This window comes from Hoplias malabaricus, chromosome 2 (assembly GCF_029633855.1).
Source record: "Hoplias malabaricus isolate fHopMal1 chromosome 2, fHopMal1.hap1, whole genome shotgun sequence".
NCBI classification, from domain to species: Eukaryota; Metazoa; Chordata; class Actinopteri; order Characiformes; family Erythrinidae; genus Hoplias; species Hoplias malabaricus.
The window spans coordinates 65,421,596-65,449,082 of NC_089801.1; the positions used below are offsets into that span (position 1 = coordinate 65,421,596).

Genomic DNA, 27,487 nt, shown 5'->3' on the forward strand with positions numbered 1-27,487 from the left:
GTTGATATAATACAGGAATAGAAACATAGGTGCTTGCCTTAATATTAATAGGTATTTCCCCAAAGAGTACTCAAATACTCACTCGAAGCCACCCTTGGGGTTTGTTAAGGCTGATGTGGCCAAACCAGTCAGTGTAGAATACAATCTGGGAACTGAGACATTTTAATACACACCGGTCAACTCTGACGACCTCTGGTCTGAGGGCATTAATCCTGAACTTCTGCAAAAAAGCTTACTCAGTAGTGTTTACACACTCCAACTGCAAGGTGGCGAATGTATTAAAAACCATGTGGCCCCTTACAGCCCCACATTTTCTCTCCCTCTCTCTCACACACACACACACACACACACACACACACACACACACACACACACACACACACTAAAAATAAATGAGGCTGTCACTCGTGTGACCTTTACCAGAAAGAAGGCATTTATAGCCTCTGTCACCACACCAACGCCTTTCTGTCACTCAGCCTGGTCAGTGCACATGCTCCAGTTACCCTCCACACCTGCATTTCCTACCGCACACCCACTCTTCTACACTTGCCCTTGTTAAGCTTGGTTTATACTTGACGCATGGAACAAGGGCATGAAGCTGTGTACGCTAAAAGTGACGAACTTGCGGCAACTCGTGGCACATGGTCATACATCTCCAAATTTTCGTAACTTGCCGCCCACTGCGTGCACCGCACTCCATCCATGTAGTGTACTGCCACACCTGTTCTTTTGAAGAATACTCCACCAACGGTGCAGTTAGTTCCGACCTTGCGATGTGATTGGATGTGAGACGTTCCAGGAGCGCCAATATTACACGATAACGGCACTCTGACCGAAGTTCTTCAGGTATCACTCCGCAAAATACATGTAACCTAGCAACGATGCAATCGTTTACAAAGCAGCTGTGCCTGGTCTTTTTCACCCAACGGGGAATCGGTTCATTCGCACACATTAATTTGAACAGAGTAAAAGGTTATGGTGCAGTGGACCGTTATCTGCTTTCTGATTTGTAAACAAAAAGAAAATTAGAATTAAATAAAAAGTACTTGGCTATGTCTATATGGTTTCTGTGATTGTGTTTAACTCGAGTCAAGGTACGTCTTTTTTTCTCCGCTGCTCTCGTTCACCAGCTCAGCAGCACGGATCTGGACCGATACTTCAAGGTACTCACTTTTAATTTAAAGAGAGAGAACCTGGCATCGTTTAGTGTATGATATAAACCATATCATGATATATATCACTACAATCTGAATCTGCTGTAAACAATGATTAAACCATGACATTTTCTTGACTTGATGCATCCATCTCTGCTTCTATCCTGATAATGCAGCCTTGTTTCCCAATCTGGTGTGAACACGGACCGGCCCACTGTTGAGTCCAGATCCAGGGTTTGTTTAAAAAAGCAAAAAGGAATGTGTAATGGAACGGAACGATTCTTCCTTGCAAAAGGTTTATAAAAACAAATAAATTTTCACGTCTTCTTTATCTTATAACCTAATAATAAAAGGGTGATAATGAACTGTGATATAATCGCAATAATCCACTGGAGGTTCGTGCTATAACGTGAGATATTGGTCATAATTATAAAACACTACACTAAAAAAATCTACACTCGCCCTCATTACCTGCCCCCCGCCCACTCCCCTACACTCGCCCTCATTACCTACCGCCCGCCCACTCCCCTACACTCGCCCTCATTACCTGCCCCCCGCCCACTCCCCCTAATTACCTACCGCCCGCCCACTCCCCTACACTCGCACTCATTACCTACCGCCGCACACTCCCCTACACTCGCCCTCATTACCTACCGCCCGCCCACTCCCCTACACTCGCCCTCATTACCTACCGCCGCACACTCCCCTACACTCGCCCTCATTACCTACCGCCGCACACTCCCCTACACTCGCCCTCATTACCTACCGCCGCACACTCCCCTACACTCGCCCTCATTACCTACCGCCGCACACTCCCCTACACTCGCCCTCATTACCTGCCCCCCGCCCACTCCCCCTACACTCGCCCTCATTACCTACCGCCCGCCCACTCCCCTACACTCGCCCTCATTACCTACCGCCGCACACTCCCCTACACTCGCCCTCATTACCTACCGCCGCACACTCCCCTACACTCGCCCTCATTACCTGCCCCCCGCCCACTCCCCCTACACTCGCCCTCATTACCTACCGCCCGCCCACTCCCCTACACTCGCACTCATTACCTTCCGCCGCACACTCCCCTACACTCGCCCTCATTACCTACCGCCCGCCCACTCCCCTACACTCGCCCTCATTACCTACAGCCGCACACTCCCCTACACTCGCCCTCATTACCTACCGCCGCACACTCCCCTACACTCGCCCTCATTACCTACCGCCGCACACTCCCCTACACTCGCCCTCATTACCTGCCCCCCGCCCACTCCCCCTACACTCGCCCTCATTACCTACCGCCCGCCCACTCCCCTACACTCGCACTCATTACCTACCGCCGCACACTCCCCTACACTCGCCCTCATTACCTACCGCCCGCCCACTCCCCTACACTCGCCCTCATTACCTACCGCCGCACACTCCCCTACACTCGCCCTCATTACCTACCGCCGCACACTCCCCTACACTCGCCCTCATTACCTACCGCCGCACACTCCCCTACACTCGCCCTCATTACCAACCACCCGCCCACTCCCCTACACTCGCCCTCATTACCTACCGCCCGCCCACTCCCCTACACTCGCCCTCATTACCTAACCCCCAGCCATTCCCCTACACTCGCCCTCATTACCAACCACCCGCCCACTCCCCTACACTCGCACTCATTACCTACCGCCGCACACTCCCCTACACTCGCCCTCATTACCTACCGCCCGCCCACTCCCCTACACTCGCCCTCATTACCTACCGCCGCACACTCCCCTACACTCGCCCTCATTACCTACCGCCGCACACTCCCCTACACTCGCCCTAATTACCTGCCCCCCGCCCACTCCCCCTACACTCGCCCTCATTACCTACCGCCCGCCCACTCCCCTACACTCGCCCTCATTACCTACCGCCGCACACTCCCCTACACTCGCCCTCATTACCTACCGCCGCACACTCCCCTACACTCGCCCTCATTACCTACCGCCCGCCCACTCCCCTACACTCGCCCTCATTACCTACCGCCGCACACTCCCCTACACTCGCCCTCATTACCTACCGCCCGCCCACTCCCCTACACTCGCCCTCATTACCTACCGCCGCACACTCCCCTACACTCGCCCTCATTACCTACCGCTGCACACTCCCCTACACTCGCCCTCATTACCTACCGCCGCACACTCCCCTACACTCGCCCTCATTACCTGCCCCCCGCCCACTCCCCCTACACTCGCCCTCATTACCTACCGCCCGCCCACTCCCCTACACTCGCCCTCATTACCTACCGCCGCACACTCCCCTACACTCGCCCTCATTACCTACCGCCGCACACTCCCCTACACTCGCCCTCATTACCTACCGCCCGCCCACTCCCCTACACTCGCACTCATTACCTTCCGCCGCACACTCCCCTACACTCGCCCTCATTACCTACCGCCCGCCCACTCCCCTACACTCGCCCTCATTACCTACCGCCGCACACTCCCCTACACTCGCCCTCATTACCTACCGCCGCACACTCCCCTACACTCGCCCTCATTACCTACCGCCGCACACTCCCCTACACTCGCCCTCATTACCTGCCCCCCGCCCACTCCCCCTACACTCACCCTCATTACCTACCGCCCGCCCACTCCCCTACACTCGCACTCATTACCTACCGCCGCACACTCCCCTACACTCGCCCTCATTACCTACCGCCCGCCCACTCCCCTACACTCGCCCTCATTACCTACCGCCGCACACTCCCCTACACTCGCCCTCATTACCTACCGCCGCACACTCCCCTACACTCGCCCTCATTACCTACCGCCCGCCCACTCCCCTACACTGACCCTCATTACCTCCCACTCGTCCATTTCCACTACACTAACCCTCATTACCTACCGTCTGGCCACTCCCCTACACTAACCCTCATTACCTCCCACTCGTTCATTTCCACTACAATCACCTGCATTAAAAACACTTCAGGACAAATAGTTACATACACCTGGGCTAAAGAAAGTATTTCAAAATTCACATATTTCTAAAATTACTGATTAAACAGTTTTTGTATCTCAGCTTCAAATCATTACAAAATATTTTCAGTGGTTCTTTTCAGCCAGTGTCTTTTTCACCTTTGTTACAATGGGAAATTCCAAGCAACCAAGCCAGGACCTCAAAAAGAAAAAGAAAAAAGAAAAAAAAAAAAAGAAAAAAAAAAAAACAAAAAAAAAAAAAACAAAGCGAATATCAACAAGTCTAGTGCTTCCTGTATTTCCTACCACAGGGTCAGTTCTAGACCCCCTGCATTACCTGCTACACACAAGAGTTCTAGCAGCATTTTTTACTCATAACACAACATTAACAAAGGAGTAAATGAAGGTGAAAAAAGACTAGTCTAAATACTTACAGTGCGAGCACATCTCCAAGGGATAACTTGCTTCATTTCCCTAAAAAGTAGGGAAAAAAAGAATATGTTACAAAAATAACAAAAAAACAAAACCAAGTACATTATAATTACTTGAAAGACAAACAAGGTCAACATTCATTCTAACGAATGAAGGGATTAATTGTCTTCATTTATCTGCAGAGAAAACACTGAGTATATTCAGTATTTAAATAAGACTGCCTCACAGCAAGTGCCCTCACATGACCACTAACTGTTAAATGGGACACAGCCAATGGAACACTCTCGAGACAGAAAACTCCTCCATGGCTAACATGGCTTAGCTGACAGGCTAATCAGATTTGGCGACTATTTTCTAAACAGGTCAGAAGAGCTGCACCTGGCCAGGAGAAATAGGATGTGACATCACAGCACTGTGAGTCTCTTTATCAACATGGTTGCCCAAGTGTGACCCACAGAATGTGCCAAAAAACTGCTGGTGATTGTTACAGTTCCCATGGAGCAACCTGGGGTTAAGTGTCTTGCTTTAAGTTACAACAGCAGGAGCCATGAGGCAAACCTGGAGGAGACTAACTCCGTTCCATTTCTGTAAAAACTAGACATTACCGTAAAGGAGAACTCCTATGAAAGAAAAAGAAATTGAGTGCATGTGTACACTGATGGTCCACCAACTGTGAAAAAGACCACCAAGTTTTCTGTGGGTTGCTCAAAAAAAAAAAAAAAAAAGTAAGACTATCACTGCGCTTGACCCACGTTTGTGAGATAAAGACAAGGTTAACCAGAGCAAAACAAACACAATAAGAGCAGAGAGATAAGAGCACTGATTAAATATGGCAAAAACGAGAACAAAGAACAAAGAAACAAAACGAGAACGGAGTGAAAATGGTTAAAATGCAGAGCTTCTACTCATCATTCCTGGACTCACACTGAACTGAGCTGTAGCTCAATCTCATTTAAAAGGAACAGGCACTGAAACCAGCCATTCTGATTGATTCTGATTGTTTAGACAGGGGAAGAATACTTCTGTGGGTTTGATCCTTGTGGGATTTTGACCAAAGGAGATCACAGATGTTTCATTAGGAGCCCAGTACTGTGTCCACTTGTATGAAAAGGGTTAGAATATGTGCACTGTAAGCCTAACAATGAATTGCCACAGTTGTATATTTCATCTTGTGATGATGACGCCTAAAGTGCTTCAGCTAAAAATAGATTTGTATAGATTTACAAAGGTTTTAAATGGGGAAAAAATAACATTAACAATATCTGTATTGGTCTGGAGAAGTTTCAGACAAAACAGTGGTACTGTGCCACTGAGGCATGCTATTTTTAAAAACACTGCCATGTTTTTAACAAATTATTATTATTATTATGCTTTATTGTAATCGTTCAATAATTAAATAAAGAAAAGCCTATATTTATTATTCATTCATTCATTATCTGTAACCGCTTATCCAATTCAGGGTCGCGGTGGGTCCAGAGCCTACCTGGAATCATTGGGCGCAAGGCGGGAATACACCCTGGAGGGGGCGCCAGTCCTTCACAGGGCAACACACACACACACATATATATTCACTCACACCTACGGACACTTTTGAGTCGCCAATCCACCTACCAACGTGTGTTTTTGGACTGTGGGAGGAAACCGGAGCACCCGGAGAAAACCCACGCAGACACGGGGAGAACACACCAACTCCTCACAGACAGTCACCCGGAGCGTGAATTGAACCCACAACCTCCAGGCCCCTGGAGCTGTGTGACTGCGACACTACCTGCTGCACCACCGTACCGCCCCCTATATTTATTATTAATAATAATAATGATAAAATCATTGAGAAACCATGGCAGCTCTGGATTATATCCACAAACCATGATTTTACAAAACACCAAACCCAATAACGAGCATCCTGACATTTCAACCAGCTCTTTAATAGATGTTGCCGGATTGTAAGCATAACCCCCCCAAACCCCAAGAGGCTCCAGTGTGTGTGTGTGTGTGTGTGTGTGTGTCCACAGACGTGCTTATTTCATTATGCATGAGAAAAGCACAACACTCTGCATTTCGCCAGGGAGTGGAAATTAGGCCAACCCACCACCGCCTTACTGCATCTCTCTGGGACAATGCTGAAAATAAGGAAAGAACGACAAAGAAAAAGAAAGAGAAAAGGGACAGAACAGAATGGAGAGAGGAGGGATAGAAGGATTTGATGAAGATGTAGGATAGTTGATAGTGCTGGGGTAAAATTCAAAAACTCATTTTCACAATATTTTCCAATAAAATATAAAAAAAAGTAGCTGTATATTCATAACGTGCCAATATTGCTCTATCAATTCCTGACTGATATTTCATCCTGCACAAGGTGCAGAGAGAGAATACGAGGGAAATGCAATCATAAGAAGATCTTACTCTGATGAGTATGCAGATGACCTCTTCCTGCCATACTCTAGTTAACCCAGACTTATTTAAATAATCCTTTAATGAAAACAACATGTCTTTGCTGCTTCCTCTGACAAGCATTCAAATCTGTTCTCTACAATAACTAGCACCACACTCGACTTCACTTCCTTTCCAAATGCCCTCTGAAAGCTCAAGGTGCCAAAAATTAAATAAAGGATACAGAACTCACCAACACGTTAAAATTATGATCTCACCTTGTTTTTTTTTTGTTTGTTTTTTTTAAATATCATCACAACAGAGAAAAATGTGCCTGATGCTGACAGATTTATACATAAAATACAGCTGATTTCAATATTGGACTATGCTGAATATCCGAGGGCTAATAAACTGCAGAAAAAAACAGGACTGCTAATATCAGTAACAGCATATCTGCGCCTCTAAAGTCTTTGATCTAAAGTCTTTGTTTTTAGCCACAATATGTGGTAACCATACCTTAATGATGTAATTATGGAATGGATGTATATTTATTAATTCATTCATTCACTATCTGTAATTATCCACTTATCCAGTTCAGGGTCACGGTGGGTCCAGAGCCTACCTGGAATCAATGGGCGCAAGGCAGGAAATACAGTCCTTCACAGAGCAACACACACACACACACAACTACGGACACTTGAGTCGCCAATCCACCTACCAACATGTATTTTTTGACTGTGGGAGGAAAACAGACCACCTGGAGGAAACCCACGCGGACAAGGGGAGAACACACCAAACTCCTCACAGACAGTCACCGGGAGCGGGACTTGAACCCACAACCTCCAGGTCCCTGGAGCTGTGTGACTGAGACACTACCTGCTGCACCACCGTGCCGCCCATGGATGTATATATAACATTTAAATGAAAATTACACATTTATAACATCCTGAGAATCCATCCATCCATCCATTGTCTGTAAGCGCTTATCCAGTTCAGGGTCGCGGTGGGTCCAGAGCCTACCTGGAATCATTGGGCGCAAGGCAGAAATACACCAAGGAGGACATCCTGAGAAAGATATGTTTTAATTTCAGGTGGCTTAAATATGGATAAAGTAGCTCAGACCTTGATCTAGTTTTCAATATCCGATTGACGATCATGAACAAAGTGAATTGAACGATAATTTCACTCCTGTTGTATTAAAGTAAAAAGTAGAGCTTGATGGAGATCGTTTTTTTTTTTTTTTAAAGCTTGATGGTTTCTTTTTCCAGAGCAGTGTTTTGAAAGGCCTTGCAACGCTTCAGAAAATCTAGCACCCCTCCCCTTTTTTTTTTTTAAATTAATGTGATTACTCAACTCCTGATATAATTAACAATGACAGCCCTGCTCGGAAGTGGAGACGTAGGATCAGTATTGCCTTTTTGCATATTAACACACTCAACAGCATAGAAACAACACAAACTGCTCAGAGATCAGCCCTTTTATTCAAATATAGCTGATATGTACAAGCCTTGGGCTGTAAACCAGTCACCGAGGATGCTGCAGACACACAACTGTCTCCATACATTGGACATGAGTCTTATCTTCCCTGCCTGTTCTGCTAGATGCTCATCACACCCTAAGGCTTTGTTCTGACAAGAAGAGCAATGCATACAATGTACAGGCTTTTCTGTATTCACAAACTTCATTGTGAAAGTCATTACAATAAAAACAAATACTGATCCCTTATCAGCAAGGTTCAACACACTACCAAATGCTTACTCAGAAGTAGGAAATATTGCTGAATTTAGATTTAGAGATGACACTCATTTAATGTAACTGGCATAAAACAGTGTTCATATTAGGGCTGAACACTTCTGTAAAAAAAAATAAATAAATAAAAAAATAAAAATAAAATATATATATATATAAAATTCTGATTTATCTGGCCATAATTTGGATTTCATAGAATGCTTTTGCTCAGGTATGTTTTTATAAACAAGGAGCCCAAGCAAATCTGGCTCTAATTTTGAACACTAAAAGTCTGTCATGTAGTCTTGTTTGTTAGTGTATAACCAGCACAGTGTTTGGTCTAAAACTGTTATAAAAGCTAAAATCTCCCAACGTGCAACATGTTAAGCCATTGTTTTTGATAGTCCAGGCTAGAAATAAAATTGCAGCTCTGAATATGAAAGTTACACTATTTCGTCATCATCATCTTTTCCGTTGTCCATTTAATGGTCACGGTTGGGTTGCACTATTTCATATCATTATAAATATGAAAAAAAACATACAATACCAGATACCTGGTATAAGATCATTTTTGCTAAATTACTCATTTGCATGGCCTTGTCTCCAGGGATATCAGTCCTACATAGGTCAATGCCACAGTTCAAATGTACTGTGCAGCCTTTATACAGTCACTAAGCATATGTTGAAGTCTGGGTAATGTCCAGGACGAACGTTGCGGTTGTTTGCGTGCATACCTACAGCTCCTCCGCATAGTGTCTAGAACATTTCTGGATTAATGTGCATTGTGTAAAAGGGGCATAAATTGAGATGAGTCTAGTTGCAGTTGGAGCTCCACAGTGCATGTGTGACATAAACTCATCCCTAAGCCCCGGAAATGCACTGTGAAATGCTTTGCTGATGTTGCCATGGCAGCAGACGCTCTGCAACAACTAATCACAGAAGAGGAACAACAGATTTTGTCCTCGTTCATATTTTATTTTGTTAATATGAGTGACATGTGGATATATTAGATGGCAGCCAAAAACACTGAAACTAGACAGTTTATTTAACAATTACTGTCTAACACTGGGGTAGAGCCAGTGCCTGTTCAAAGTGGATACACTGGTCTTTTTATCTGATATTTAATAACGTCTGTCACCAAAACTGACTGAGCAACCACTGAATTCTCTACTGTTTCTGAACATATCTTGGCGCTTCATGTGCACTCACGGCCACTGTTCTAATACTATTAAGTATAGAATGGTGTTTACTGCATCGCTAAAATAGGCTTTGTTTGTTAGCGTCACTGCAGTTAGCATTTACTCTACCTACAATCAGATAAATAATGGGTTAAAGCTCAATCATAAGCTCTTCAAAAAGGTGTTTGCCTCTGAAACAGCCAATTTCATTGGTCACTGACAGTGCATTTTTGGTGCACGGTTGGTGGTGAATTTTAGTAACACATGCACTGCGGATCTCCTACTACAACCAGACACTCGTGCATAAGTCAGAAAACATGAGTTAAAACAGGGACTGGAGCCAAATCAGAATGTACCATGTCAAGTACTGAGACTTCATGATTGCTCCGCCCTGTCTGAGTCTCTCCAATCACAGCGCTGGGACAGTGTAAATGTGAGGGCGCAATGACAAGGTTAAAAGGAGCAATGCAAACAAAAGAATTATGGACAAATAAGAGCACTGAGTAAAACCAAGAACAGAGAAGAAAGAGAACTAAAAAGAAAATGGGTAAAAAACAGAGCTTCTGCTCGCGTTGGTGTGAACATCATGAAATGGTTTTATTTTCAGTTCTGTTCAGCACTAGTCTTTCCCATTACAAGAGAAACAGAATCTCAGTTCAAGTCAGGGTTGAAGAGCCAGCATTGAGTTGCACAAAGCAATCTGGTGCAGCGTTATCCAACGACACCGAACACAGCAAGGTCAAGTATGAGGTTACAATGACAAGTGAGTTTGTTTATGAATGGACTACAGCTTTTTTTTTTTAAAACAGAAAATACATGAAGCCAAAAAAGCTTCTCTTAATGTAATAGAAGGCTCAGAAGTTCAAGCATGTGCTCTGGCGAGGGATAATGAGCTGTAAAGCAACAGAAGATCTAAAGTCACTGGTGTATTTTGGGTTCTGTTAGCATGCGTATATATATGCTGTAGGCGGAGATTGTTCTAAAGTGGGGCATGTGACTTGTGTCACTCCGTCAACAAACTTTACCACAGCTATAATTGTTCTCAGGGTTAGCTGTGCAGTGGTTGGTTGACTTCACTTTAACATGAGCGCCAAATAAAGCATCATGTCGCACAGAGGCCATTTCTTTTGTCATTCTATCACAATTATAGAGTGGTGTTAGTCACAACATAAGGCCACAAATAACTTACAATACATACTAGCGAAGTATGGCATGATAAAACAAACCCATAATCCATCCATCCATCCATCCATTATCTGTAACCGCTTATATGGCATTAATAATAGTGCAATATAGTGACTGAAAATTATTCAGTGAATATCATTAAGAACTGTGTTTTATATTAGAAATGTAAGCGCTCCTGTTAGTGTCTCTAATGTTAGTGTGAGGAAATACTACAGCCTTGCTAACATTAGCCCAGACCAACTGCCTTGTGCTATTTTGACTTTAAGGTTACACAGACAGCAAATTAAGTTAAAGTGGATTGAGGGTTTAGGATTACCTCATCTGAGTATAAGGTCTCAACCAGAAGGGCAGAAAACACCTCTAAGAAGCCTAACCCTCCCCAGAAGGGAAACATAGTCCTGGAGCCTAAAAGTGACAACACCATCCAGTGCAAATGAACACTGTATTCACAGTAGTGCAGCTTATTGTTAAATTATAAATAATATTTAAATTATTAAATTGTTATTTTATAAAATATGACTTTATAACTTATGACCACTTTAGCACAATTTTTTAAAAGCACTCCACAAATATATAATTACTGTCTACATGTATCTTCGTTTTTGTGGATTTTTATGTGTAACTAAAGCTTAGCATAGGTGGTAAAGCAACTGAAAAATGGTTCTGTTCACTAAAATGACTGTATTGAATGCAGCTATGTCCCTGACATGTAATCAAGCAAACTTCCTCTCAAAGCAGTAAAGATTTTGAAAGCTAGCAGGAAGTGGTATGCATTATGCAAAAATAATCATGCCAAATGGTCCTCAATCACAATCAGCCATGTAAGCATTTTGGGTAAAACATGCCTGAGATTTCATACTAAGGCAGTGCCATATCATATCATTCGCAATATTATTGTCATAATTTTTAAAAAGATATTTATAAAAATGAATAGATAACAATATTGTTTATGTAATTACCCATAATATGGCATACATTCTTTACTTGAGTCATTTAGGCACAGCGAAGTACGGTGGAAAGGAGAAATTTGGAGAGTAACTTCAGTCGTGTGGAGGTGGTTTGGATACAATCAGATGTACAGTAAACCATGGTATTAGGTAAGATTATATTTAATTAAAAATAATAATAAAAAAAACATTTATTTTGTGGTTTTAGAGTGTTTTTGAAATTAATAAAAGTATGTTTCAGTGTTGTTTCATATCACAGAAAATATCGTTACCTCCGAAATACCCTGAAATACCGTGATGTTATTTTACGACCATATCGCCTAACCCTATTTCATACACAGGTGCCTTAGTAATGATTGTTTGTAGTGTTTTATGGAGATTCACCAGGTTACTCTATAATCAGGACAGGGGCTGTAGATGTATAGCTAAAAATAGAGAAGCAAAGTATATTCTTGTTTTTCATCAGCTGGAAACAATCCATACTTAAATGTATTTTATAGGGAGTTCAATGAGGTTCAAATAAAGACATGGAGATGCATCTAAAAAAAAAGAATGCCACAATGGAAAACTCGTTTCAGGTAGTGCAGCAGGGATTGTTATCGTCAACCAACTGATAAAACAATATTTATCTGGATACACATAATAAAAAACATGATATAGTGATCATCATGATGAATAATATTTGTAACTCTGCCATGGTGAACTAGCATATATGTGAAGCACCGCTCTAGGTGTGTGTGTTCACTGCTATGTATGGGCTAAATGTGGATGCACAAGTTCGTTGCACATTGTGAAATGACATAAAAGCATGATAACACTTTTTTTATAGGCACTTTAATCGCCAAGTGTCAAGAAAGTGGCTCTGTATTACTGGCTGTGTATAAACGGACGTTAACAGAGGAACCAAACAGAACACTTAATACTGCATTGGAACAGATCTACAGAGCACTGCACGTGTATAAACGATCATTTCCATGCTGTTAAAGATCAATACCAATCAATTTAGAGGTCTCAGGAGATTTCAGAGTCCTGACCCCCCTCGAGAGCAGGAGGTGATCAGCTCAACCTGGATCTACGGTCTCCATGGAGACTATTCTTGGGGCCTGAGAAAAAGCGAGCATCTCTGTAAATGGGCCACGCAGCCTAGGGGTTTATAAAGACTCCTGCGTGGCCTATTTCAGCGCAGACAAGTACGCCAGTCGCACACAGCCAAGAACGGACCAGGCTTTTCCAGAACATTCTGGTCCAGAAGGTTGCAACCAGTGAGGTGTGCACAGAGGTCAGGCCTTCCATCAGACGCAGCTGTTTCAAGGCCCTGGGAATGCCAGAACAAGACACACCATAAATAGATAAATAGCTGCACTTCTGAGAAAGTGTGTGCACAGATAAATGGCACATAAAAGCAATGCTGCTTATTTCATCCTCCCCTGCTCATCCTTGCTTAACTCTAAATGGTCTAGGCAAAGGACTGCTATTTTTAATACAGCATTGCCTTTCATCCAAATTTGGTGAAATTGGGTGAGATTTCCCCATGAATATAAGCTGCATTAGAATTAGGGATATGTTTAAATTATTAGTTCTGCACATCTGCATGCCAAGTAGCAAGTGTAGTGGTTATTTATATCACAACTCGCTTTTAAGACCAGTTTTGATTAAATGTACACTGTGCCTGAATCAATATTAATCAAATCATCACTAATCTCCCGACACGAGTACAAACAAAACTTTCTGGAGTGATATTTAATATAACATTGTGGTGAAGTCCACAATATGCAGGGTAACGGTATCAAACAGATGTACAGCTAAACCTCACTCCTCCTCCTTGATAACAACTAAAGTCTAAACACGCCATGGCTATTTTATTTTATGAGGCGTTGGCTTTTGAAACAGCGCTTAAAAATTAGACAGTGGCTGTAATATAGTAGAATCTTCTATAAATGACTGTGTCCTAAATGTTAGAGAAGTAAGCAAGGGGACAATTGTTCGCTGTTTCAATGTCCTGAAAAAAAAAATGAGGGGAAAGGGGAGTGAAGGAAGCTCAACATCCACAGCTGAAAGTCCTTGAGCAAGGCAACTCATTCCCTTGGGTGTTGTAGCTGATGTGCCTGTCCCTGAGCTTCAGGTATGTGTGTGCCCAATGACACAAGCGTCTGTCGCTGAGTGCCATGGGTGGGCTAAATATGTAGCCTCATATTCCCAAATCTGATTAATAAAGCAATTTAATATAACAATTATATCCAAATAACATCTGCTCATCCAGGATAGCTCTAAATTGTCTGTTTTTTTAAACATAGAAATAATTTGTATGACTTCCTGAACAATATCCACACTTCCACTGCTCATCCTTCACTCAAGCCCAAACGGTACATACAAGAACAGCAGTGCTATTTTAATATGGCATTTGTCTATGAACCCAATTCTTCTCGATGCTCACTATAGCAGAATTAAAATAATGTCTGTAGCGCACATCCTCACCCTTCCCACCTGTTAAAGAACAGGTTCCTGGAAGCACTACATTTGCTGTTTTATTAGTGTGTAGAATCAGTGTGATGTACTCCATATGCACTGTATCAGACCTAAAGAAACATCCAAACTACTGTAAGCACAGGGTTCTGACATTTAATACAATGTTTTGTCAAACTTTGAGCATGAGTTGTTCACTGTAGCAGTGCCAAGGTGTTAATAATATACACACACAATACAAATTCAACAATTCTTCAATTGAACTCCATCAGTTCTTCAAAAGCCTTGCACAAATAAATCATTAAAATGTAAAACCATGTAAACAAAGTCATCCGGAGCAGTTTGATGTGCAGCACTCCATTCTGAAGAGTCAGTGCTGTCCACAGCGTTGGTTAGAAGACCCAGACGTCTGATGTGTTTAATGCCTATTAAGCCTATCTCACAGAAAGCAATTATATTAAAGAGTCATGAATACACTGCCTGACGACTGAGACACTGCGCTAGTTTTGAGATCAAACGTTTTAAACCTCTGTATATGGCAGAAAAGAACTTGGCATATGGATAGAAGGTAAAATAATCTCCAAAAACATATTTTGTTATATTTACCAGCATTTATTTAACCATTATCAACATTACGTCTATCAAATCCATGCACATCTTTAGCTTCACTGCTCAGTTTGAAGAGAAATCTAAAAAAAGTCACTACTTTTTGTCAAAAAAGGTTATAAACATAGGTACAAACTTTTTTCAAAACTTGTCTCCAATGAAATAAGACAGCAATTTAACTACGAGCAAGTTTCTAATACTAAAGACATGCTGTCTCTGAGTAATAACTTAACATCCCATGATAATGACCATTTATTCATTCAATTATTCATCATTTACAACAGCTTCCTCCTGATCATGGTTGCGGTGGGTTCAGAGTCTATCCTGAAATCACTGTAGAAAAAGTAGGAACAGCTTGGACAGATTCAGACTCTCAGCTGTCACACTCACCCAGTCACTCACACACCTCTGTGGACAGTTTCTGTTTTGACTGCGATAGACTAACACCAAAGATGAGGATCAAACCCAGGACCCTATAGCTGTGTGACAGTGACGCTAACTGCAGCGCCCCCATGTCACCCATTATAATAATAATAATGACTTAGCATCTTAAAAAATTTGAAATAAATATGATCTCATTATTTGGAGACAGCGTCCTGTAACGGGTTATTAAGCCAAGTCAAAGTTATGGTAAACTTTCTCATTATTATAACACAATTAACAGCTATATGTTATTGTTGAGCATCAGACATAAGCTTTCAGAGTTTTGGACTAATATTTTTACAATATGCTGTTAGTTTTACCCTTAAAATCACTCTGTAATTATGTAGTGAACATAGTGTAGTGAATAGATTAGAGTGTATAATGTATAGAGTATCCCTGTGTCCAAAATGGCTCCCTACTCACTATTCCTTACATTACTGACTATGCAGTGCACCATTATATGCAACTGAATGCAAGTGGGTGCAGGTTTTTACCAAAACAACACAGTGGATTATGGGTATTTGCATGAGTATTACACTACAGTTTGCTGTGCATTGTGAGACTGTTTGAGTGCACTATACAAAATTGTCCAATACGTTTCGGACACTACAAAATGGCATAACCAAAAATAGTGCACTAGATAGTGAATAGGGCACAGATTTGGACAAAGCATGTGTGTGCACTGTAATATATACTGCACTGTATAGTGTAAAGCCTCCTCCAGGGTGTGTTCCTGGGTAGGCTCCGGACCCACCACGACCTTGAATTAGATAAGCGGTTACAGATAATGAATGAATGAATGAATGTATAGTGTATAAATTGTAGTGTGTAGTATATATAGTGTAGAATTTAGGTAGTGTGGATAGAAGTGTATATTGTATAGAATGTAGTACATTATAAGCAGGATATAGTGTGTATATGTAAAGCATAATGTATATTGTATAGTATGTAGTGTATTGTGTACAGCATACTGTGCAATATATTGCATAAAGTATATAAACTGTAGTGTATGGAGTTTAGTGTAAAGTGTATATAATATAGTAAGTATAGGGCAAAGTGTGTATATTGTGTATAGAGTGTATATATTTTGAATAGAATATAGTTTATATAATGTGGCATAAAACTACTGAATGTAGGGCACAGACTGCAGTGTTCAAAGTAGGTTATTGTGTGTGGTGTTTAGAGTGTAATATACATAGTGTTATACAGAATGTAGTGTATAGACTGCTGTGTGTACTGTAGAGTTCACAGTGCGTAGTGTACTGACTAGTGTGTCACGTACAGTGTAAAGACTGTAGTGTGTAGCATACAGACTTCAGGGTACAGACTTTAGTGAGTAGTGTAGTGTATACTGTAGTGTATAATGTACAGACTATAGTGTACAGTGTATACTGTAGTGTATAATGCACAGACTATAGTGTACAGTGTATACTGTAGTGTATAATGCACAGACTATAGTGTACAGTGTATACTGTAGTGTATAATGCACAGACTATAGTGTACAGTGTATACTGTAGTATATAATGCACAGACTATAGTGTACAGTGTATACTGTAGTATATAATGCACAGAGTGTGGTGTACGGTGTATACTGTAGTGTATAATGCACAGACTATGGTGTACAGTGTATACTGTAGTGTATAATGCACAGAGTGTGGTGTACGGTGTATACTGTAGTGTATAATGTACAGACTATGGTGTACAGTGTATACTGTAGTATATAATGCACAGACTATAGTGTACAGTGTATACTGTAGTATATAATGCACAGAGTGTGGTGTACGGTGTATACTGTAGTGTATAATGCACAGACTATGGTGTACAGTGTATACTGTAGTGTATAATGCACAGAGTGTGGTGTACGGTGTATACTGTAGTGTATAATGTACAGACTATGGTGTACAGTGTATACTGTAGTATATAATGCACAGACTATAGTGTACAGTGTATACTGTAGTATATAATGCACAGAGTGTGGTGTACGGTGTATACTGTAGTGTATAATGCACAGACTATGGTGTACAGTGTATACTGTAGTGTATAATGCACAGAGTGTGGTGTACGGTGTATACTGTAGTGTATAATGTACAGACTATGATGTACAGTGTATACTGTAGTATATAAGGCACAGACTAGAGTGTGGTGTACGGTGTATCGACTAGAGCAAGTCATAGTAGCAGAGGCCGTTGAGCTCGGCTCGTGGCGGAGGGTACGGCGTTGTAACGGCTCTCAGTCTGGTTTTAGACTGTGTGCAGTCTGCTCCTGACCGCGGTCACTGCGGTCTGGGTTGGGTTTAATGTTGCAGTCGTTATAAGGTGTTGGTTATATTCTGATTTACGGGTGAAAACGAGTGTTTGTCCGTTAAATGCGTCGTGGGCTCGTCGACATTAACACTGGGCCACGGCTGTGTTGTTGTCCCCGTTAGCGCTGATCACGACTCGGCACTAGACCCGGTACAATCTCCTCGTTAAAGCGGTGACATTAAATGGAGCAGACTCCAGCCCCCGGTCGATTTACAGAGCGTGATTCAGCGCGAGTTTCAGCCCAAACGCTGAATGTTTGACGGCTGAAATAACGACCACTACGCTGCACGACACAGGGCTGGCTTCCCTTTCGAATTTTTCGTTCCACCTTAAATGGTGCAGCAGCTACAGTCTGGCGTATCGCTTAAGGAGGAAAAGGAACTTCCAACAAGTTGGCCAATAAATAGACAACAATGTAGGTGGTATTTGAGATGCAAAGCCCGAATAAACTGTACGATATGCTGGGTTAGGACCCGTAAATTCGCTCAGTTTAAGGTGGATCGGAAACTTCGAAAAACATGCAAGCGGTTAAGTCAAAAACTTGAGCCTCGAAAAGACGGATGTTTTAAGGTGGAGCGGCAAATTCTGATAAGAACCTACCTCCAGCCCCGTAAAGACGCTTAAATTAAGGTGGAACACAGAATTCGGATAAGTACCTAATGTACCGCCAGCCTCGTAAGGACGACTATTTAAGGTGGAACGAGGAATTCGGATAATGAGCGTGTCTCAGCTTCATAGCTGTGTTGTAATGTTGAATATCAAACCAGGTTCATGTCTCACCATTGTGTCGGTCGGCTGCTCTTCGCCTCGGAGTAAATTTCACTCGATGAAGAGTGTTACTTTACGGTAAAAGAGTCCGGTTCAGCGCCGTCTCTCTGCTCTGGGCCGACGGATGACGGATTCACTGCGGTAGGTTTCTGTAGAATCCGCAGCGAACACGGCAGAGTGGGCAGAGCGGAGCAGGAGAAGCGGGCTGCCACTTAAACCAAACAATGCTCCCTATATAGTGTACTACGCAGGGGTTAAATAAGTGTTCCTACTCCTAAGTACAGAATGTACAAGTCCCTCTCGGGATTCAATCCCACATGTCTGGCTGTTCTAATTAACCTTCAAATGTGCTCAGACAATCACAACAAAGTCCTGGGGAGGATTTTTAATTTTTAATTTAGGTTCACATCTTCGGTAAAAAGCACACAACCGCACATTTAATAAGCCAAAATAAACTACTGAGTAAATATAGTGTATATATATATATATATGTTAAATAGAGATGTTTTCAGTAAAATTGCAGCAAATAAATATTTCTATAAATGGTATCATATTTACTCTTAAAACATAGAATCACCCCATATATATTTATTCATTCATTATCTGTAACCCTTATCCAGTTCAGGGTCGCGGTGGGTCCAGAGCCTCCCCGGAATCACTGGGCACAGGGCAGGAATACACCCTGGAGGGGGCGCCAGTCTTTATCACCCCATATAATTGACCTATTTTATTAAACACGACTACAACACAGAACAAATATTAATAATAAAATGTACTATTTTATTACATATACAGTATAAAAATTCAGTTTTGTTCCTTAAATTTATTTTCTTTGTGTTGTCTGCAAAAATATAGAAATATGTCAAAAGTGATAAATAAGATATAATTCAGCAGATATATGAAGGACTATTTAATATAGTTGTTGTATTTTTCAGACAAATAGGAACAAATTTTGGCTTTAAACAGCCTTCTACTCAAGCCTTCTACCCACCTGTAGTACACAGGAAGAAAATCAAAGCCAGAATTTCACAACTTACAAGTGCACTTTGTAGGGAACAGGGACTCGATCTGAGACACAGCCCGAGAATGCGAGCGAGAGGAAAGAGGAGCAGGGGGAGGGGCAGTATAGTACAGTACATCCGGGGACTTATCTGTCAGTGTTCCCCACGATCAATACTGTGTGTGTGCGTGTGCGCATCTACGCGTGCGTGCGTGCGTGTGTGTGTGTGTGTGTGTGTGTGTGTGCGCGCGCATATACGTGTAATATGTTACTCTGTTTAAACCTGTTTAACCGTTCCCATTGTGGGGACTCTTGTTAGTTGTGTGGAAACAAGCTGATCCCTACAAGGTAAATCAGTAAACTGTGTTAAAGTTAGTGTAAGTTTAGGGTTATACTAGTAATAATTATATGTAAGGTTAATATCCACATCATGTCTCCACAATTCACAGAAACCAATGTGTGTGTATTAGAGGGAGCGTTTTCAGCTGATCATTTATAAGTCCTCGTACACATTCTTACACACTAAACCTAATTAGTTTTTCCCCTCTCTTTCTGCAGGAGATATGAAAACTTTAACTATATCCAAACATTTAATTTCAAGACCAGCTTTAGACAATTTCCCATGATGCATTTTAATTTCAATTGATAGTCCATCTGTCGCTCTTCATTCACATATTGTTTGCCCTCTTACACCCTCCTCTTCACTGCTCTGGACCCATACTGGACCACCATAGGGCAGGAATGATTTGGGTGGTTCTCAGTACTACAATGACTGACACACACACACAAACACACACACACACACAACAACCACATCAGTGTCACTGCAGCGCTGACAATAATCCATCACCCAAATCATTCCTGTGCTCTGTGGTGCACCCGATCATTAAAGAAGTGTGTAATTACAATCTGTAATTGTAGTACTACAAATTCCTCCTGTAGGGTCATTGGAGCTGAGAGTATGGACAGTGAGTACGGACAATATCGCAGCTGTCGTTACACAAACATTTTTCAACTTTTTTTACTTTTATGATCACATCATAATATCTATTTATACTGTGTGTATATTTCAAAAGTCAAAGACTAGAAAACATAGAATCCAAATAATAATGAACTTTACCATTTTGGGTGATTTAGAGGTGATTACGCTAGTATTTTATTCATTTAAAGAAATCACTTAAGACTTTTTCAAGTTTTATGGCCTTTTTATCTTAGAAAACAAATCAACAGTTTGGCTCAGACTCACACAAAATCTAAAATAAAAAAGATAAAATACTCATAGGGAAATGTACACAATTACCACACAAGCCAATATAATAATAGCAAGAATTCAAGCAATATGTCATGAGAATAATAAACTCTTAAAGGCCCACTCCAATCTTTCTGCTTTGGTTTTGATGTGAAATACGTACATACGATATTTGATCACCTTAAATTTAAATAGCATTTTATATGTAGCATCAACAGGTCAATTGGCATTTAAAATTATCTATTTAATCTTAAGTTGTTGAGAAATTATCCTATCCTTTAACATTTTACATTAATATTCAAATTTAGGCACATTTTTTAAAACTCATTGTTGACGACTGTGATTTTGGGGTCTTCAATAGTCATCAGCTGAAAACACACAACAGCAGAGAGGAGTGGGTCTACAGTTCCTTGTTACTGTACGTGGCGTGAAGAGGTAGGCAACGTAAAAAGCACTGAAGAAGCAAACGACATCTATAAAAACAATCAGAAAACAGTTCAAATACTCTTTCACACAATAAATACACTCACCATCCACAAATAAATAATGATCAGTGCCAGTCCCAGAGGAACATAGATTACAATGTCCACCAATCAGTCTTTTGTGTTGCATCATTTCATATTAATAATGAGTTTCAAATGTATAGATATATGCAGACAGCACCCTTTATTGAGCAAGTATTACTGAGCGCTGTAGTACAGCTAATAAACTGGAGTAACTGCACGCCTGTCGTAAGGCATCATCAGTGACACTGAAAGGAAGTTTCACTGCATGGGTAACCATGACGGGGCAGAAAATGTACAGTGGAATATGAGTTTAGGACCAAATCTATGCATATCTCCTTCCCTTAGGCCTTTCTCAGGTAGCTGTGCCACCAGCAGTAAGGCCTCGTTACTCCACCCACATATTCAGTCTGTGTTAATGCAGTTAGGTTGGGCAAGCGTTGTAGATTGTTAGCAAAAAAAAATTCACTTTAATGAATTTGTGCTGGTGCTGAAGCCACTATATTTAGGGTTAGTTTTAAGTTTAAAACGCTAATCCACTGAGCCACACTATGTTGTCGTAGCTAATCAAAACTATAGTGAACAATGATAATTTTGTCTAATCCTAATCTTAATGCTAACTCACAGCTAACTGTTGAATTAAGCTAATTAAACTACGCTAAATTGTATTCAGCAAATTGTTGCTTATTTTTATTTAAATATTTAAAGCTAACTTCAGAGTTTTTAAGATTTTACAGGTCTTTTGGTATTAAGCGCAAAATATATTTATTTTGTGGAAATAAGTGTCAAAAGATATACATTTAGGACAGGACCTAATTTGTAAATCATGATGGAAGATGATATTTTACTACACAAAAACACAAAGGAGAGGTGCTGGTTCAATATAGAATACATTTGATGTATATTTCTTTTGTGTGATCAAGCTAATGCTAGCATGCTAATGGTATGCTAATGCTAGCATGCTAATGTCTCCCACTTAAGTTTGGATTCGCTACAACAACATGGTTAAATATAGCAACATGGCATTTGGACTTCAGTTTAGACATCAAAATAAATTTTGTTAAATAAATAATATAAATGATATAAATTGATAAATAAATAAAAAAGTTGTAAAGTTTGCCTAACCTAACAACAGTTGCTATGAAAGCTGCATTTGTGGGTGGAGCATGGATAGGTTAAGCCACAGGGTACATATCTCAAACATGTCAGGTATCCTGTAGGTATTGTGGTTATGGGAAAGCAGCTGGAGTTTGTTCTGCTTTATCAGCATGAATTGTGCAAAATTATTTCATTAGACAGAGTGGATGTCTCTTGGAAAACTCTCTCTAATTGTTAAAATGATTGTAATACTTAGAATACTCCAGAACCCTTAAATCCTAAAGGTCTGTACTGGGCTCACACTTAAGTTTCTCACTTTAATAGTTGCATGTTGTTGGTGTTGGAAGAAAACCCTGTATCTTTTAATGAAATATAATATCAACATTAATTACATTTAATTACAATTAATAACATTTCTATTGGTTCTTTCTTCAAGAAAACTGGAGATACAAGGCTTTGCTCTTGAAAAACTACCCGCATTATAGGTCTAGGATTGAAGTAGTTTAAAAAAAGTGGTCCTCAGTTTACTAATATGTACAAACAGTCAGCATGCATAATCAATGACACACAAAACACACCTTTTGCAGGTGGACCCTGCGCTGGTCACAGAGCTGATTCCACTAAGTGAAGGCCCTCTTTCTCCTAAAGGAATACCTCATTCAGAAATGCTAACATGCTAAAAAGGAATGGAAATATAACAGGTCCCCACCACACATTTTCCACAGCAGTGTAAGCATCTTTGGCTCAAATATTCCTTTACCACAGAGTCCTCTGTCCGGTACATAAACTGCCCAGTGATGGTTACTGTCCACTCAGCTGTGGTGCTGCTGTGCTGTGCTTCAGCAGGTTATTGCTGCGCTGGTTAACTCTTACTGGAAGAGCTCCTTGTTGATCCACATCAGGCTGCGAGTTTCGTTGGGTTTCACCTCGTAATCGATGCTGCTGAACTTGTTGCCGTACTGACAGTGTTCACGCTTGTAGTAGTTGTAGTATTTCACCTGCCACACGGTCTCAAAAACTCCAGCATCCTTAAACTGACAAGAACACAACACGACCAGTGTTTAGTGTGAGCCACAGACTGTGTTCACACGAGGACAAATTACCGTAATGTTTATAGACAGGTGCGATGAACATTCCGTGGTTCAAAGCTAATATTCTCATTTACTAGTTTACTATTTATGCAAAAAACAAAAGTAGAGACGGTTAGTTTCCTCCACCACGCCATTTCTAAATCAAGCCCTGTTTGGGAAGAGCCCTGATCTAAGGACTCTTGTTGTTTTCATCTTGAAAGACAAAGGTGTCTTCCAACCACAGAGTCAGTGACTGATGTTGAGCATGCGAACATTCCCTAAGCATTCACTCGCTAGAGGAAGAAGAAAAACATTTTAATGCAAGGTACAGAACACCCAGTTTGTGATGGTAATGGCATCTGTATAATGTACTAACAAATATGGAGTAATTCAATTTGTGAAATAGTTGTGAGAGAGCAGAGTGCACCATGGAGGCCAGCTACTATGATGGTGTGTCTGTTAAAACATGGGAGAATAAATAAAAATGCAGAGATATATAGACAGTGCCTCTGTATTTAAATGGATGACATTTAACACAAAACACCTTACAGCTCTGGAGAGAAGAGGGGGATAAATGGGATAAATAAAAAGATGAGGCGCCAGTCCTTCGCAGGATGACACACATTCACACCTATGGACACATTTGAGTAGCCAATCCACCTACCAGCATGTGTTTTTGGACTGTGCCAAGCACTGTGGGATGTCCCAGAGCTATAGCCCACATAGTCCCCTATGTTCAGAAACTTGTAAACGTTGTAAACGTTAGCTCACCTGTATAGACACCTGCACTGGCTGCCTGTCTCCACTTTTGGTGTGCGGCACTCCCTCAGTGTCGTAAAACCCATGGTACACGATCGTTTCATCATCTTGGGACTTTTGCTCCAGAGGAAAGTTACTCGACCCAATTCCCATGGTGCTGAACGGAACAGCAACAGGATGTTTATTTAAGAGAAGATGGTACTGAGGACACCTTTTATGTTTTAAAAGACTGTAAAGTGATAGATATGATCCATGGCAAGGAGCACACACATCCGGTGTGTGTGTGTGTGAGGGGGGAGGGTCCCAAGCCCACTCCACCACTATTAGGGCTGTTCCTTAAACCTGAATCTTTACACTATGTGGATGTTCATTAAACCCTTAAATAAACAATATTTACCACACTCACACCCTGTTAGTATCTAAGAGAGTATAGAGATGCTATAGAATGGTTATAGTTAGAAATCAAGTCATTCAAAACAGCACAGACTAAAATATTTATATATTCAATTTCGTTTGCATATTTCAAACTTGTGAAGGCTGTACATGAATCATAGTATTAGCAACATCAGCTTTTTAATGGCCCCTAGGTGTGGAGTATCCTTTATAGGATGCCCTTTATTATTAGGCCCACAAAACCTGAGCAACCTTCAGAATGCTTCTAAATGAGCTTTGAACTGGACAAACAGACGAAGACGACAGCGTATTTAATGAGTTTTACACTACAAAAGCGATCCGTGTTTATCATGTATCTGTCCCGATAAGCTGCTGTTCACACACCCTCTCAGGTGCCGACTCCCTGGGTTAAAAGCAAATGGCTCCACAGTCCCTAAATAGTGCACTCTATAGGTCACGAAACGATGGCTCCTGCAGCTCAAATAGTGCACTTGTTGTAAGCAAAAGGGTCGTGTATATATATGTTACAGAAATAAATGTTTTACATGACGTATGGTGCATTTTTTGGGGGTGTAGAAGCCGTTATTTTCGTGTTACCTAGTTCACTACGTAGGGAGTAGGGAGCGAACTGGAACACACACTTTAAGAACATGAGCGAAGAGAACGCTATTCTGAGGCTGGTTACCGTTATTTTCGCGAATGAAGGAGAAAGTATCTGGACTCTTACCTGGCCTCGGCGTTTCCCGGTTTGATTACGACCTCGAGTTTGTACTTGGAGCCCGTCAGCAGTTTGATGGTCCTTGTTTGTCCGAAGCGCGACCCGTCCGCTTTATAAAACACCGGGCCGTCGTTCGGTTCCATCTTTAACGACACCGAGATATTTATAACGGCTGGGACGTCGGCCATGGCACTGTATTAATGAATACAACTATATGTAACCAGTGGGTAAATTAAATAATACAATTTATATAAAAAAAAAACTCCCTGTGATCTGATTCTCTCGCAAGGGTCCTGCGGGTAAAGGGACGGTGGTAGTCGCTGGAGGATGGAGGATATATATTTTTTCTCTCCACCCGTTTTCACTCAAGGCCCGCCCCCTGAGACAGGATTGGATGAAATATGTTAGACTCGGCATTAATTGGCTAGTGTCGGCTAGGATTTGTTCGTGAACACCGTTCGGCTGTCCAAGGACAGATTAGTCCGTATTAACTTCTCTGGAAAGACAGAACAAACTGGGATGGTGTAGAGTAGCTGCACATGAGGCACAGGTAAATGCCAAGCGTCAACTAGAGAAATAACGTTATATACTCCAGCATTTATCAGTGCTCTGGAACTGTGCTCTCTGGGGTAATAAAGCACAATCTATTATACCTTAAATTATAATTCGGTTTATAGCACAGTTAGTCCGAAACCTGCAATGTGATTGGCAGAGAAACATTTCAGGAGTGCCAAAATTAGACGATAATGGCACTCTGACCGAAGTTCTTCAGGTATCACTCCGCAAAATACATGTAACCTAGCAACGACGACAGCGCTGTGTCTGGACTTTTTCACCCAACGAGGAACCGGTTTATTTTCATTTCACGCACCTTATAACATAACATGAATAAACACACACACACAAACATATACATACATTATATATATATATATATATATATATATATACACAGGGGTTGGACGATGAAACTAAAACCTGTCATTTTAGTGTGGGAGGTTTCATGCCTAAATTGGAGCAGCCTGGTGGTCAATCTTCATTAATTGCACATTGCACCAGTAAGAGCAGAGTGGGAAGGGTTAATTAGCAGAGGGTAAGAGCAGAGTTTTGCTCAAAATATTGAAATGCACACAACATTATGGGTGACATACCAGAGTTCAAAAGAGGACAAATTGTTGGTGCACGTCTTGCTGGCGCATCTGTGATGTATCAAAAGCCACCGTATCCAGGGTAATGTCAGCATACCACCAAGAAGGACGAAACACATCCAACAGGATTAACTCTGGACGTAAGAGGAAGGTGTCTGAAAGGGATGTTCGGGTGCTGACCCGGATTGTATCCAAAAAACATAAAACCACAGCTGCCCAAATCATGGCAGAAATAAATGTGCACCTCAACTCTCCTGTTTCCACCAGAACTGTCCGTCGGGAGCTCCACAGGGTCAATATACGTGGCCGGGCTGCTATAACCAAACCTTTGGTCACTCATGCCAATGCCAAACATCGGTTTCAATGGTGCAAGGAGCACAAATCTTGGGCTGTGGACAATGTGAAACATGTATTGTTCTCTGATGAGTCCACCTTTACTGTTTCCCCACATGCGAGAGAGTTACGGTGCGGAGAAGCCCCAAAGTGTACCACCCAGACAGTTGCATGCCCAGAGTGAAGCATGGGGGTGGATCAGTGATGGTTTGTGCTGCCATATCATGGCATTCCATTGGCCCAATACTTGTGCTAGATGGGCGCGTCACTGCGAAGGACCTCCGAACCATTCTGGAGGACCATGTGCATCCAATGGTTCAAACATTGTGTCCTGAAGGCGGTGCCGTGTATCAGGACGACAATGCACCAATACACACAGCAAGACTGGTGAAAGATTGGTTTGATGAACATGAAAGTGAAGTTGAACATCTCCCATGGCCTGCACAGTCACCAGATCTAAATATTATTGAGCCACTTTGGGGTGTTTTGGAGGAGCGAGTCAGGAAACGTTTTCCTCCAACAGCATCACGTAGTGACCTGGCCACTATCCTGCAAGAAGAATGGCTTCAAATCCCTCTGACCACTGTGCAGGACTTGTATATGTCATTCCCAAGACGAATTGACGCTGTATTGGCCGCAAAAGGAGGCCCTACACCACACTAATAAATTATTGTGGTCTAAAACCAGGTATTTCAGTTTCATTGTCCAACCCCTGTA

The 27,487-nt window shown here is 41.7% G+C and overlaps 2 protein-coding genes across 2 annotated transcripts in view; both read right to left on the reverse strand.

Moving 5' to 3' along the window:
- Window positions 1-18,669, reverse strand: part of ppp3r1b (protein phosphatase 3 (formerly 2B), regulatory s1ubunit B, alpha isoform, b) — a 32,584-nt gene extending 13,915 nt beyond the window's left edge. Inside the window, exons 1-2 of the mRNA XM_066662273.1 lie at window positions 18,512-18,669; window positions 4,531-4,570 (exon numbers count right to left, since the gene is read on the reverse strand). Of these exons, the coding sequence (XP_066518370.1) occupies window positions 4,531-4,570; window positions 18,512-18,514 (43 nt within the window). The 5' untranslated portion in view covers window positions 18,515-18,669. The remainder of the gene's footprint in view (window positions 1-4,530; window positions 4,571-18,511) is intronic.
- A 2,035-nt stretch (window positions 18,670-20,704) lies between these two features.
- cnrip1a (cannabinoid receptor interacting protein 1a) lies at window positions 20,705-25,743 on the reverse strand. Its single transcript, XM_066660974.1, has 3 exons — window positions 25,299-25,743; window positions 24,191-24,335; window positions 20,705-23,383 (listed from the first exon to the last, which is right to left on the reverse strand). Exons 1-3 carry the CDS (start codon window positions 25,475-25,477, stop codon window positions 23,219-23,221), a joined length of 489 nt encoding a protein of 162 aa, XP_066517071.1. The 5' UTR covers window positions 25,478-25,743; the 3' UTR covers window positions 20,705-23,218.
- Window positions 25,744-27,487: the final 1,744 nt, after the last annotated feature.